The sequence below is a fragment of the Poecilia reticulata genome, linkage group LG20, assembly GCF_000633615.1.
Source record: "Poecilia reticulata strain Guanapo linkage group LG20, Guppy_female_1.0+MT, whole genome shotgun sequence".
NCBI lineage: Eukaryota > Metazoa > Chordata > Actinopteri > Cyprinodontiformes > Poeciliidae > Poecilia > Poecilia reticulata.
This window is the reverse complement of record NC_024350.1, coordinates 3,623,113-3,638,736: the sequence shown is the minus strand read 5'-3', so window position 1 is coordinate 3,638,736 and position 15,624 is coordinate 3,623,113. Positions and strand designations below refer to the sequence as shown.

At 39.8% G+C, this 15,624-nt stretch overlaps 1 protein-coding gene across 4 annotated transcripts in view; it reads left to right on the top strand.

The window, feature by feature from the left end:
* The first annotated feature begins 946 nt into the window (after positions 1–946).
* The window catches only part of col11a1a (collagen, type XI, alpha 1a), a 93,524-nt gene continuing 78,846 nt past the window's right edge, over positions 947–15,624 (top strand). For 2 of the 4 annotated variants that reach the window (XM_008438348.1, XM_008438346.2), the window contains exons 1-4: positions 950–1,381; positions 7,897–8,061; positions 8,287–8,500; positions 13,159–13,321. In XM_008438348.1, the coding sequence (XP_008436570.1) occupies positions 1,267–1,381; positions 7,897–8,061; positions 8,287–8,500; positions 13,159–13,321 (657 nt within the window). In that variant the 5' untranslated portion in view covers positions 950–1,266. Of the gene's footprint in view, positions 1,382–7,896; positions 8,062–8,286; positions 8,501–13,158; positions 13,322–15,624 lie in introns of all 4 variants that reach the window. The other 2 variants (XM_008438345.1, XM_008438344.1) reach the window with 2 other exon arrangements.

Sequence of the window (15,624 nt, the reverse complement as noted above, 5' to 3'; positions counted from 1 at the left end):
ATGTGTGTGTGCTGTAAATTTGATATATTTTCAGTTTTGACAGTCCTACAGATGTAAAATGTTCTATTACAGAAAATGCATGATGCCATGCAGTTGTAGCAGGTTTACGTGGCAATTATTAAATGAAACGGGCCCACAGCATTACAGATCCTCTACCATGCTTAACAATGGTCATGAAGTACTTTTGTGCTTGTTCAGTTTATGTTTCACTCCAATTTCACCTGGAGTGTTTTTTTTGTTTGTTTTTTGTTGTTTTTTTTTTAAAATAAATAAATAAATAAATCTTCTTAGCCAACTTGAGCAAACTATATTTCTGCCGACGTGACACAAAAATGCTTTTTGTTTTTCTGGCAAATGACTGGTTGAGATGTTCTGTCATTCTCAATAAATTTAGGAGCTCAAATTCCAAAGTGAAACAGATCATATTAACAACACAAATACTAATATTTTAAGACATTTCTTTCTGTTAATTATGAAGATTTTCTGCTCCCAGCTGACAAAAACATGATTACGATTAGAATATTACAACAGACCAATAAAAAAAAGAACATTTCATACAGAACTGGGGGCTTAATGAAAAGTTTGCTTTAAATTTGATTAATCCTGAACGGAATTGTTAAAAAATAATAAACGATTCTAATAGTGATAATTAGGTGGAAGTTATTTTGAGTCACACGGATGTGATTGTTTTTTATGAACCAGTCCATAAACAATAATGTAGGGCAGAAACTGATGAATGCATCTGTGTGTACCACATATGTTTAATGAGACCCTCCCAGCACGTTGTATGTTTTAATGAACTTTGCCACTTTCGAACGCACACGCACTCGGATAAGACTTCTGGGGACGCATTACGCAGCTAATGGGTGGACCCTGAGGAGAACATCCAGCCCCGTGATTTGTTCATCGGGGGCTGGTCGACTTGTCAGTCCCCCTGTAGTCGTTGCACTGGTTTGCGGAGCTTGCCCAACCCTCCCTGTCCTGGGGGACGCACGAAGTGGAGCGGCTGCACTTGGTGTGCGTTTTTTGTTAAAGCCCTGATACCTTCACTGTGAAGGCTGGGCGCCGGGAAAGAGGATCTGGCCCCTCTTTGTGGTGGAGAGAAGAGGCTCAACCCCCCCCTCCTCCCCTCAACTTCCCCCCCTACACACACACATATGGCTCCTCTGTAGGACAGTTTCCATTTTTCATTCGGGATCGTGGAAGGGACGCCAAAAAAGACAAAAAGTCACCTGAAGTCGCGCTCACTTTGTGGGGACCCCGAACATGGAGATGCAACGGTGGTCCACAAGGTGGAAAACGAAACGTTGGCTCATGGATTCCACTAGAACTGCATTCATCACTTTAACACTGCTTCTGCAGGCTGCTTGTGTCAGAGCAGGTAAGGAACAGCGAGAGGCGAAGTGTGATGAAGTGTGAGCGGGCTGAGACGGAGCGCCGGCTGGATGAGGAAGGGGTTGATGGGGGTTGGCGGGAGACGGACTTTACCTGAGCGCAACAGCAACAGGTTTGCATCCCCGTAGAGCGAGTTTGATTGCGGACACCTGCGGAAAGTTTACACTGCAGCAGTGTTGCTGTGCAGACAGCAGAGCGCTCTTCTGCCGGAGACGACAAGTGCGTTAAAGTGTTCTGTCTCTGTGTCCAAAAAAAAAAAAAAAACACTTCATATTTACGCATGAATGGAAGCGTCTACCCAGAGGATGAAACACTTCGCTCTGTTAAATTGATCCTAAGCTGCTGGTATGCGCTTAGAAAGACCCGGGAGCAGAGCAGGGTTCTCCTTTTCTTTTTCTTTTTTTTTATATTCACTTCATCTCAAAGATACCTCTGTGTTAAGAGTGGCTGTCCTCTGGGTGGATATTTGTTGGACCCTTCATTTTGGTGACATTTTCCATGTTTTATGAAGGTCTGCTTGGATGCAGTATTTGATAGGGTCATGATATTTCGGGTGCCATACGCATTAAAACTTTGCTTCTTAAGATATTTGGTCTCTTGGGTGGACTTTGGTTGCCTTTTGGGGTCACATCCCTTGTAGAGTGCTCAAGACAGTAAGGAGAGCGGTGTGGTCATCCTGATGTTGGGAACGGAAGAGGAGCTTAATGAAAATGCGGGTGAACTTCAATCAGTTGGTAATATTTAACAGCATCCATGGTTTCCTGATAATGTCGGTATAGAGTGGCAAGAATGTCACCCCATCCATGGAGTTGCGGGGATGTGAAATTGCAAGTCTAGACTCACTTTAATTGACAGTAGCTCCATGTAATGCTTCAGTGGGTGTAATGCCATGACCCGAAGAGGAGATGGACCCGACAGGATGGGTGATTAATTGAAGGCTATGATGCAACCTGCAATTTTTGCTGGCCCACACGGCAGGCAGTCTGTTGGCACATGGCGCTGGGATAACTCTAAACTTCTGGGTTGAGGTTTATTCTTTTTTCTTTGTCAGAGGGGTTACACAAGGTCAGGCAGACAAACCCTATCTCCATGCTGCCCTGGTCCACACCAAAGGCCCAGTCACTGGTGTCTGGCCTACCCTACCTCCCCCCCACCCCACACATAGTCTCTCACCAACTGCTAACTTTGCATTCAGATGCTTGGTAGGCTGCAGGACAAGGCTGGGTTGTGCGATTGGTGGGACCGCTTCCCCTCTAAGTACTGAGCGCTTATTTGATGATGGTCCTTGTTGCACTTCCCTATGATTTCGGAGCCTTCAAAGGGCAGGGCCTGCATGAAGAGCTAGTCCGCAGTCATAATAGGCACTGTAGTCACATGGCTCCAGATTATTCAGGCCTCACACATTGGACGATGGACAACTGAGGTTTAATTTGGCTGAACGTATGATGCAACCATTGGTTAATTCATTGTACTTTTAAAGGACCTCAAAGGAAATTGCGACAATAACTCGACAATTTGGAGTCAGTTTCTCTTAACATCGAGTTAAATTAGGTGTAACGTCTAAATTAGCTTGATGCTGATGCATCCTGCTGGATGATTGCTGGAACTGCACGCCGGATTTGCAAAGTCTCACCTTTCCTTTCAACTCCTCTCCAGGTCCTGCCTCTTCATACATACATTTTCAAGTATGCCGCTGCAGGGCCCATCTGTGTTCCTCTGTCTGAGTCAGTCAGTCCCTTCAGAGCTGTTTATAGCAGCCAGAGCAGTTTCTGCAGGGCGCTCCAGCAGTGTACAGACACGTTTTCTCAGCCCCCGGGGCACAAGCTCAGATGTGCATTCCAACAAAAAGAAGAGAGAAAAAGTTAGCATTTTAAGAGGACTTTGCTTAATATGTTCAACTGGGAAGTTCAGAGCTTTGTCCACTGAAGCGTCGATGGATTTATGCCGTTTGACCATAAATCGGAGACAATCTGTTTGTCCTCCAGAGAAAGTACAAAAGGATGTCTTGAGTCAGAATTTGTAACAAAAATCATCACCGTCTTCTTTATAGCCATGACAACTAAGATTTTTGCTTTATCATATACGCAAATTATAATTTTTCTTAATTAATTTTTTTTCGATTGGGAGGCATCCATTAGCATGTGAGGAACACCTAAGTAGGGGAGAGTGGAGAGAAGGAATGCTTTGAAAAACTGGGTAGGTCTCAGTGAAATTTCCTTGGTATGACACTCAGCATAAAGCCGTCTTGTTTTAGCCGGCAGCGTGATGGAAGCCGAAGGAAGCCAGAGGAGAGGAGGGAGAGCTGGGGGAAGAGGGTGGGGTGTGGGTGGTGGGGGTTAGGAGGTAATATATGAAGGGAGAGACATTTTGGCGGAAGACGGTGTTAGAGTCTCAGGGAGCTGCAGGTGAAAAGGTTTCACCTGTGGGTGTCTTTTTTGTTTTTGTTACTGATTTACCTGGTTGTAAAGGTGTAAAAACATTAATGCTTCCTGTTTGTTTTGGTTTTGTTGAACTCTGATTTTTTTGGCTTCATCCCAGAGAAATGCCCTTCTGTTGTCTCAAAGAAGATAGGGGTTTTTACCGTGAACACGGCGCAGGTGTCATCCAATCTCAAGTTGAAGTAAAGCTGCTCCTCCCATTGTTCCACTCCTCCCAAGTCTGCATACGCTTGAACAGAAGAGACGGTCTAATATTTTAATCCTTCCTACTGTGTAGTCTAGAGTTTTCCTTCAGCTATGCGGCATGTTTGCTTGTCCCTAAGGGCAAACACACCGACTCATCAGGTGCAGCCTTTCAAAGCCTGCACACACTCATTGGGGCCGCCTTAATGGATTATCCCGTGTTTGTGTTTTCTCAACACCTCTGTGTGAGGGTCGCAGGCTGGACAAGCTGCAGCATCTGGACTGTTTGCATCTGTGCACAAACTCAGAGTGAGGTCCCAATTTTTCTAAGAAACACACTGGTTCTAGGCTGGTCACGATAACAAACCTTCCTGGACGATAAATTGTCCCAGAAGTTATCGCGATAAACAATAATATTGTTGTTTTGAGACCTTTTTCAGGGAATATAATGGTAATGGCATAAAAATGCAAGAACACTCTCTCGAAGATCAATAAACCTTAAATTCTAAAGAATATTTAATACTGGAAGTGGACGACATTTTAAGTATCCAAAGTAAATAAGCAAAACAACAAATAATTGAATTATGAACCATCTGTAGAAAAAATGGTTCTTCAAAAAAAAAGGCTAGTTGAGACCAAAGCACCAGACTGAAGACTTTTGTCAAACAGTTTTTGGTAGAAAGAGAGAAATGATTGATTATCCAAATGGAAATTATTGAGCTCGTTTTAATTAATTAATTGATTTATTGCTGCAGACCAAACTGGTTCGTCCTGAAGTTGTAATTGTTGATGGTAATATTTCAGCATTCAATCAAACTGGAGGTAATGTTGCTTTGACTTAATTGCGTGTTATGATTATTTGCTGTAATCTGCTTATGTGGAGGTCAACTCAATGTGGGCATATGCAGATGATTCTCACTTTTACCAGCTGAGAGGAGAATGCTTAAGAGACTACAGTCATGTCTCCCTTTGACAAAATGCAGCCTAATGCTGATTGGCTTGCAGGGTTTTGCATGGCGCATGCTGTGTTGGCTGAAGCAGGTCTGTTCTTGTTGCATGCACTATTGGCAGGCATTTATGAGATGAACGCAGACATTGAAACATACAATGCTGTAATGTGTTTGGCCTTTTATGTCTTCTATTTTTTTTTTGTCACAATTGAATATTTGAGATCATCAAACAAATTTTTGTACGCAAAGAGATGAAGAGCAAGTTTAAAAAGTAGTTTTATTTCGATAAATAGGGCCAACTTGGTCTGGATACTCTGTCAAAAACTAGTTACCCTCTGAGGTTAGCAATGATTGGCGTCATCTTATACAAGAACAACTTTATTAAAATAAATTTGTTCTTTTGTTTTTTTTAGAATTCAGTTAAATTGGAGGGATTTCAAGCCTGGATTTGCTGTTTAAAATTACGCTGGATCAGCCCAGTGAGGTTGAAGTCTAGACTTTGACTAGGACTCTGCAAAAATTTGCATCTTGTTGTCACCCAGAGGTGTAGCTGGCCATGTGTTCATCTACATGAACCGAATGCGCTTGACCTGAAGTTCACAAACTGATGACTGGATGTTCTCTTTCAGGATTTTTTTTCCCGAGAGCAGAATTATTGGTTCCCTCAATTATCAGTAAATCATCCATGTTCGGAAGTAGCCAAAGAAACCCAGATCATCACACTACTACCAATTTTGAATGTCAGCATAATGATTTTTTTTAAAAATTCTTTTTAATGTGTGTTTTATACCTGATGTAACAGAATGCACACATTCCAAAGACTTCTACTTTGTTTTCCTTCAGCACACAGAAAATTTATTCAAAAGCTTTTTTTTTGTCTTTTAGTAAATGAAACAGACCTTTTGTTGTTGGCGGCAGTTTTGGCCTTGGATCTCTCCAATAGATTCCCCGTTTCTTAATATTGAATAATAAATATAGATTTTCTCTGAAGCAGACGAGGCCTGCGGAGCTTTAGGTCTTGCTATGAGTTCTTTTGTGACCTCCTGAATGAGTTTTTGATGGGTTTGTCACTACTGGAAAGGTTCACTACTGTTCAATGTTTTGTACTGGTGTGGTGAAGGCATAGGATTGGTTCAACAAACTCCTCAGCTGTGATTAAAAAAAAAATTGAGGTAATTAGTTATTTCATGAACTAACAGAGAGGGATATTACTATTTTTTTTATATATGGCCAGGTAGGTTTGAATGCTTTTTAAAAAATATATATAATTAATGAAATCACAATAGGAAAACTGCATTGTAAAACTTCTATGTATTCAGTTTAATATTTTCTGATAATACAATTTGTTTGACATCCTGAAATGTTTAAGTGAGAAAACAACAAAAGTATGCAGACAGGTTTTTGTTAGCTTTTAACGATGGAGGCCATGTTGGTTAAGCTGCTAGAGGAGAAGGGTTGCTAATGCTAATGTGGAAAGGAAACACCGTCTTTTTCTTTGCTGTTGCTATATATTATAGCAATATATAGCAATATATATTGCTATAATATTATTATTATTGCAATAATAATATTATAGCAATATTATTATTGCTATAATAAAGCAATAATATTGCTTTATTATTTGTAAACGGTAAGCCTTTTTGTTTTGCTTCGGAGTGGATTGCCTACCAAAGCTAGTTAGCATTAGCACGTATCCACTATTTTGAACTTAACCAGCTACGTTTTTTGTGAATTAAAGTGATTGAGACCATCAACTGACACACATTAAAATTATTATCAGCCTCATTCTACCTTCTTATGACGTTTTACTTCAAGTCTGACCAGGTTGTTGTATACTTCCAAATTGTGTAAGTGAAACCTGCACTAAGTGTTGTTTTAGTTTGTTTGGCTCAGCCATTTCCCAGACAGTAATGGGCCTCGTCACACCGAGTCAGTACTTTAGCTTGCCTTCAAGCTAGCGTGTTATACTGAGAGGTTATTCTGACAGGAAGAATAATGATGATGCTCCCCAGGGGATTTTGTGGGAACTCACACAGGCTTCTTTATGTGAAGTGCACCGGATTGAAGAGCCTTATCAAAGTAAACCTATCCAGGTGTGATACAACTCCAACTCTGTTGCTACTTTGTTCATTATGGTGCTTGGTATGCTCTGTTATTTCCTGTCTGGGGAGCCTGTAAAACCTGGTCCCTGCAGCACTTCCTAGCATAGCTATTTAGATATGCATGAGTGATTAGCCTCAACACTTTATCAGGATGCTATTCAAATTTTCACTCGGCAAGATAATGTTATTATTAATAGTCTTCATGCCTTTTGACATTTTGGTTGATTTTATCCAGCCTTTTTGTTGTATGAACTGTGTCAGGTACCAACCACAAGGTCATATTCTGTCATATTAGTCATCTTGATCTGACCAATGATTAGAACAACTGTCAATAGAAATTTAACTGAATCAAAACTATTGTTGAAACTATCTGTTGATCGCCATAATTCATCGAAAATACCAATTTACCAAGAAACGTAAACTGCAATGGTTATCTACATGTGTGGTTTGTTTACAGGTACAAAGTGGAAGTAGAGCATGACAAATAAAATACGGCATAGCTACAGAATTGAGTTATGAATCGGCACAGAGACAAACTGGTCCATGACTGACTCAGAGAAAAATATATTTCCTCCACTATTAGAAAAAAAACACTTCATATTTCGACCTAAAAAATGCTCACTCATGCTAACCAAAGTGTTTTCAACACCTTTCCTCCACTGTTGTTTGAACCTGCTGTAGGTTTGGTATGTTGCAAATGTTGTATGTTGTCTCCTGTGGCAAAAAATAAAAACTTGAAATTAAAATTCTTCATTTTATTTATACAGTCTAAGGGAATCAGAAAGTCATGAGTGCAATGAACTGATGTTCCATTTTCTCTTTGAACAGCAGAGCCAGTGGACGTCTTAAAAGCGTTAGGATTTCAAAATTACCCCGAAGGAGTGACAAAAGTAACGGGATTTTGTGCAAAGCGAAGAGCATCAAAGTCAGACTCAGCCTACAGAATCGCCAGACAGATCCAGATCAGCGCCCCCACCTCACAGTTATTCCCTGGTAAGATGAACCCCTTTGTTTTTAGTTCACTTTGCATATGTTGGTGTGCAGTCTGATGAAAGCATAGTTGCTCACTGTTAACTGTTTAGCAGAAATCTGACCACAAGATACCAAACTTTCATATAAATCATCATAAAACTTGAACTACCTTAGTTGGTTGCAGTTACCCAACATGCGGCTGTAAAAACTTCACCTGCCTGTTCCATCCTTCCGTTTTTCATCCAGGTGGCGTTTTTCCTGAGGATTTCTCCATCCTGACCACCCTGCGCCCCAAGCCTGGCCTCCAGTCCTTCTTGCTGTCCATTTACAATGAGCAAGGAGTTCAGCAGCTGGGTGTAGAGGTGGGACGCTCACCTGCTTTCCTGTACGAGGATCAAACCGGCAAGCCAGCCCCGGAGGACTATCCCCTGTTCACCTCTCTCAACCTTTCTAATGGAAAGTAAGTAAAAAAAAAAAAAAATTTATTCGATTCACGCTGCTCGCGCTCAGAAAGATAAGTCTGGACTTATGGATGACGGTCATATAGAGAAATTTGCATAACATGAACTCGAGCCAATTGAGGGGTCTGAGATTTTGCACGGGAAACAATGCAAGAAATAACATTAACGTTTCCATGCTGTTTTTCCAGCTGCCTCAGAATGACCACGGCTCCAGATGTTTTACAGATGTTCTCGCAGTTATTTCTTCCTTTGATGCATTACTCATTTGATCATAAATTTGTTTTCATGTTACATCTCACAAAGACAAGACACGACACGATCATTGCGGTCTTTTTGGTTAAAATAAGACTTAACTTTTTAATGTATTTTTAAGAAGAATTGTGAAAGTGTGTTTCAATTAATCTCTCATCAGACCAGTTCAAACATTGCAGTGCTTATGCTCCACGGTGGTTCTAATGCTCATAAATGCATCAACAATGCCCTTTTTGTTTTTGCATACAATTTAGTTAACAATTAAGCACCATTAGTTTGACCAGTATAGCTATTTTAGATTTTAAAGTTAATCCAATGAATTAAAGCCGAAAAGCTATGTTAGCATTGTTAGCGAGCAACAGTTTTTCACTGCCTTGTTTTGCTCTGAAAATGGCCCCACATAATATTTTGAAATATTATTTCAAAAATAAGGAGGGGTTTCTCAAACAGAAATAAATTAGCTAAAACACAAACTGGCATATTTGTAGTTCTTGTAGTTCTCTACATGAAGACAATTCACATTCTGACAAAAGCTGAAAAGTGCTTACAATGACAAAAATTCTGAGTCGGTATTTATTCACATTAAATTTAACATTTAAGTGTTTGTACTTTGTTTTTTAGCAAGTAGCCAATCCAGTCGCAGGTTGTCATAACTGGAATATCCGTCTCGTCAGGGTTCTGTGGGCACAAAACAAGTCAGAGACAAGAAGACGTTGGATCACTGGGCCTCAGCAGGGCTGTTATGGGCAAACTGACCTCATCCATGAACTCCCTGCCTCTGTTATTTTAGAGAGGGGGACGCAAGGAGGGGATAGAAGAAGCTCTAAATTTCCTTTCTGCCCCCTTGGATTACCTTACCCAAACCAGAAACAGTTCTTCTAACCCTTGGGAGAAAACCTGATTATTCACTCCCAGCTGAGTTGTCACTCAGATCTTTTAGCTAAAAAAAGCCCACATACAGGTGCAGGATGAAATGACTTAGCACACTGGACCCTTTGGGAGTCGTAAAACTACAAATATAACAAATATAACTATTAGCTAACTATTAATATAACTATTCACTTTTTTTTTTAAATATGTGTTCATGTCTATTGCTATTATAACCTAAAGTGTTAAAATGTTATTTAAATACCTTGGAAATTTTGTTCTTTCCAGTTAGTTTTTTTAGTAAATTATACATTGTTTATGAATTTCTGCCTATGAAATCATGTTCCTATCAGAGGATTTTACCAATTCTTGTTTTGGAGGCAGTCCAAGACTAAATTCTCAGTGACTCAGAGTGTGTACTGTGTGCAGTTCCTCTGGAGTCTTATGTGCTGAGAAATAAGAGACACAGCAAATATTCTGACAGAGAAAAATACATTACTCTTCTAAAATGTCTATGTAAAGTCAATTTTCACATTAATAGAGATAAAATTTATCAAATCAGTTTGATCATCTCAAAATTCTTTATAAACAATTTGTAAAATACTGATTTGCATTTATTGTTTCACATAAGACATTACTATACTTATCGCTTCTATATTTTTGGACACCGTCAAGTCATACCTTGGTATTTTTGAACTGAGGTTCTGAGAAGCAGAGAAGCAGTTCATAACTTATTTAAAGGAGTTAACTCTCTATTCATTTTTCTCAAATTCAGAATAATTGGTATCAGATGCTAATGCTAACAGCTAATCTGAGAGAGGCCTTGACCAGAATCTACAGTCCTACAAACCCTACATCCAAAAATGTGATTATGACTAACACTATTTAATGAATCTTTACGCTGTTGACACATTTGCATTGGGTGTTTAGTTACACAGAAGTTGAGAATTATTTACAAAGGAAATTGTAGGTTAGAAGCAGTGCAGCCCCACTCATGTTATTGTGTAAAACAGACAACAGAACAATATGATATAAATGGAAACCGGTTATTTTAGCAACATTTTATTGATTTTCATACATTTTTTAAGTGGCATTATCAGAAAACGTTTCACACAGGAAGACCATCGGTGGTGCACTGCCTCCGAACCTCTCCTTAGAGTGTGCAAATGCTAAAGGTTCATGCTAGTTAGCATAAACCACTGTGATGCGTTGGTCTCTGTTATGCGAACAGTTAGCTTCAATCTTCACTTCCAACTTATCTGGATTTGTACTAAAATTAAAAGTTACCAACTGCAGATTTTAAGATTTTAACCTTTTAATGGAACACCCCTTTAAGAAATCCTGAACTATTCCTTTAAGTCAGCATTTGTTTGCCTGCTGTATAGGTGACAAGTAATCCTTTGTGCAGCAGTGTTGAGCTTACAGGGTATTGCACGTTTATTTCTCCCTAAGCTCCACTGCCTGCCCTGGAATGTGTCTGTATGGTTTAGCTGTGTTGAACTTGCCGAACGAATGAATGACTATCAGATCAGAAATGCTACTTTTTCTCATCCTAAACCGTGGCATTGCAAAGGTCTCATCCTTGACCTTGGAAGAGTGTTTTGACTGCACCTCCTGTTCTGTCAGGAAAAAGGCCTTCCTGGATCTTGACACACACTTTCCACAATGTTCACCACGTCTGTCATGCCGAGTAACCCAGAAGGAGGATTAAGTTTGGAGTTTAATGAGTGTAATCCTGTGCTAAACGGGGCAAAAGTGTGGGGCCAAGAATGTGGTCCGCTATTGCCTGGAATGCAATAGCTCCTGACCGTAGTGACAAATGGTGGAAAGGCAGCAGAGGTGTCGGACTCACGTGTGACCCAAGGCAACCATTTGGGCTCATCAATGATTTCTACTCTGGCGCTTGGGGATTCTTGAGCCACAATGTTTTTTTGTATGTAAAATTCAGTTATTCATTCATTACGTTTCAATACCAGCCCCTGCTGGGAAGCTGGAACCGAGCCCACCAGTCAGAGATCTAGAGGAGGCGTACAGTCTGGACAGACTGCCAGTCTATTACACAGCCAACATGCATGGCTTTGGACTAGGGGAGGAAGTGCTAGAGTGCCTGAAAAGTTCATACAGAATGACTCCTGCCAAGATTTAAAGCTGCACTATGTAACTTTTAAAAGAACAAATGTTTTATTTTCTACATATTTGTTAAAACTGTTGTGACAGTATGATATGAGACAGATAATCTATGAAAGAAACCAAGCCCTTCCACCTCCTCCATGTGCTGCTACTGCTGTATGGAGAAGTGCACCGCTCCCAGTCAAAAACAACCAATCAGAGCCAATGGCAATGCTAACGCAGAGAAACCACTCGCAATTGCAGGAAAATCGTTTATCCTCTGTCATCGGTGGATATGCTAACTAGCCTTAGCATCCAGGACAGGCCCTACTGATGGGGATGAGCTCACACGACCATGATTGACAGCGCTAAGACCTGCCTCCTGGCTCTGATTGGTTGTTTCTAGGTGTCTAGATAGCTCTGGGAGCACTGGGAGAAGACAGACAAGCTTAAATTTTCACAAATTATGTCTCATTCCATACCGTCAACACATGGAGACAATTTCAACAAATATGTAAAATAAAAAATTATAAAAGTTACATACTGCCGCTTTAATTTAGACCAAGGACTAGTTGCTGCATCACTGTTCAGCTTGGATAGTAAGAAGTAAAAGTGGAAGAGGGAACCAGCAAGGAGTAACTGAGAATGAGTGGTATACTGAACAAGGAACAGATGGCTGATTAGAAAGAGAAAGTGGTACAGGGGGCCCTAAAGGATAACTAGACACTGAAGAATAACTACACCTAAGAATCATAATTAGACTAGAGCAGGGGTGCCCAAAGTCGGTCCTCGAGGGCCACCATCCTACATGTTTTAGTTCTCTCCCTGGTGGGAGTAACAACCTCCTCAGCAAGTCAATGTTCTTCTTAGACCTTCTAATGAGCCATCATTTGATGCAGGTGTGCTAAACCGGGGAGAAACCTAAAGCAGGATGCCGGCCCTCGAGGACCGACTTTGGGGACCCCTGAACTAGAGTAACAAAGAATAACTAGACAGAAGACATAAACATAATAAGCTAGAATTACTTAGAAAGGACTGAACCAGAGTAGAACAGAAACACAGCTGATTTGATCAAAGAAAAGGAACCAAAGAACACAAAAATGAACAAAACCTCAAACCAATTCAAACAACCCAAGATTGTGACACCCCAGTAGTCTTACAGCCTGACTCTCTGTCTTGACTTGACTTCCGTTCAATTTTTTGTTCACAAAAATTGGTCAGACGTTTTCTTTTTTCGGGTTTTGCTCTTGCATCCTTTGTCAACCACACTTTGTAAACACACTGCGGTGACCTAGAGGATTTCAGGTTTGTTTAGAAGAGTTAGAAGTGCTCTCTAAATGCATTATTATTCTTACTACTACAGTGTTTTATGGAGCTGGACTTTACCTTTTCTGTTTGAGTAACGTCTGCTTCTCCTGACTCTGACCAGGTGGCGCCGTGTGGCCATCAGTGTTGAGAAGAAGACGGTCACCATCATTGTGGATTGTAGGAGGAAGATCACCAAGCCTCTGCTCAGGAGTGACCAAGGCTCCATCAGCGCCAGCGGCATTACGGTGTTTGGCACCAGGATCCTGGATGAGGATGTTTTCCAGGTAAAACTTTCATAGGTGGACTGTCTCAAAGCGGTTCTAGTGAGTTCCTTCGACTTTTAGCAAATCTGCTGAGATCATTTATTCTCTACATTTGTTTAGTTTTATCTATTCCTGCCGGTGTGGGTGAGATATTGTACCAATTGATCTTGGAAGCCTTCCTGGCTACACAACAATGAGTTTGTTTTGAGAAACTAGCACTAAAGAACCCCCAACCTTTTTAATTTGTTCTTGCAGCAGCACCTGGTATAAAAATACAAAACAGTAACAAGTTGGCAAATAAGACTTATGTTTATTTATATTCTGTCAAAGCTTTTGAGAAAATCATAAAAAGGGGTGATCTTATTGCTTTTTTTTATCAAGTTGCTAAAGTGAGCATTGTTTAAGCTTTCTCAGTCAGCAGAAAACAATGTTTGTTTTACTGCTTTTTAAAGATTCTCTAAGATGTTTGAATCTAAAATTTATACACACACACACACACACACACACATATATATATATATATATATATATATATATANTATATATATATAAAAACAGACCTGTGAAGACCCATCTCTTTTTGGGGATGGAGTCCTGCTTGAAAAGTGCAGTAATTACAGGAAGTACATTCACTGTAAAACAGCTTGTGATTAGAACAACTTTTCTGTTTTTTTATGAAGAAAAAGAATTGTCTTAAAGGAACACAGCTAAAATCTGTATCTTGTGTTAATCGCAATATTTTGCTTTTTAATTGTTTCTAATAATGTTGTCATTGTTGCACAAATATCATCCAAGATATTTTCGCACATTGACAAAACGCTGGCTCTCATTTAAAGTAATAAGAAAGTGTTTCTACTAAAAACAAAAGAGCAGGACATACAGAGTTGACGTTTTATGAGGATCTTGAAGACAGAAAGTTATTCCATAATTAAACACAAATGGCTCTTTCTCTTCAATTTAAAGATCACATGACCTCACATCACTGAATCAATGGATTTTGATGTAGGTTACATTTCACACTTTTGTCTAACTTGTTGCAGATGCAAAAGAATCTGTGAGGATTGTTCATGTCTTGATGCAGCAGGATTATTTTGGTCACTCACCTGTCATGAGATACTGATAGACTATTGCTGTTCTCTCAGCTACTGCTTCTGACTTTTCTTTGCTGGACACAAATGTAAAGCTATGATTTGTTGATTTTTACGAGTCAGGTTGTTTTTTAAATAAGGATTATGTAAATTTTGAGGGATTTTTAGTGACATAACTCTTTACAGAGTAAAGTTTTTTGACGTGTTAATTTATTTTTAAGATTTAATCCAAATGCAACCTGACCTTACGAAGTTGTTCTTACAGTCCTGCTAAAGTTAGTAAATATTGCAAATATTGGAGGTTTTGGATTGTAGTTCACCGTATTTTATCACATTGCTTGTGTTTAATAGTTAGTTAGTTTGGAATCAGCCCATGATCATCTCTGATTGGTGACCATCAGGTCTTGTTTTGAAAAATCAGACCATTTTTCTGTTCATTAAATGCATCACAACTTAAAAAAACTCCAACCATTTTCAGTCAATAAAGGCATCAACTGAAAGCGTGCGCAAGAAAACAATTAAAAATGAAGTAAAGGATTGTGACCTATAGACGCAGTTGGTAACACCGTTGCCTCGCAGCAAGAAGGTTGTAGGTTCGAATCCCAGCCTGGGTTGGTTCTAATCTGGCTTCTTCACACAGCTGACATCACTGTTAGGCTAATTAGTCTCTATAAATTGTTTTTTGGTGTGTGTGTGTGTGTGTACATGATTGTTTTCCCCGTGTGTGTCTGTGTTGCCCTGTGATGGACTGGCAACCTCTCACCCATTGACCGCCTGAGGTAGGCACCAGGCCCCTCCGTGACCCCGTGACCTATATAGATGATGAATGGATGGATTGTGACATATTCTCTGATACTTAACCTGTAGCACTTTCTTTTTTAATTTTTTATGTATTATTGTCTCCATCCATAAGTGTGTTAGGTCAGTAGAATGGTAAAAACTTTGAAGCTGGAAGTGTAACTATTGCGTTCTTTTATTTTCTGCTTCTGCTCTTCTCGGTGATCCACAAAACCCCTCGGCATGCTGGGATGTATTTGGGCATATTTTACTGCATTTTAAAGAGAACCTACGCTCAGACATGACGTCAAATTATTCAATAATTTAATAACGTAGAAAAAACCACAACTCTTCAGTGGGATAACTGACTGACTAGATATTACAAACTGTACTTTTTTAGGAGATGACATTTCTCCTTTTGTTTTTAGTCATTTCTCAATTCTCAATTTAATAATTTTG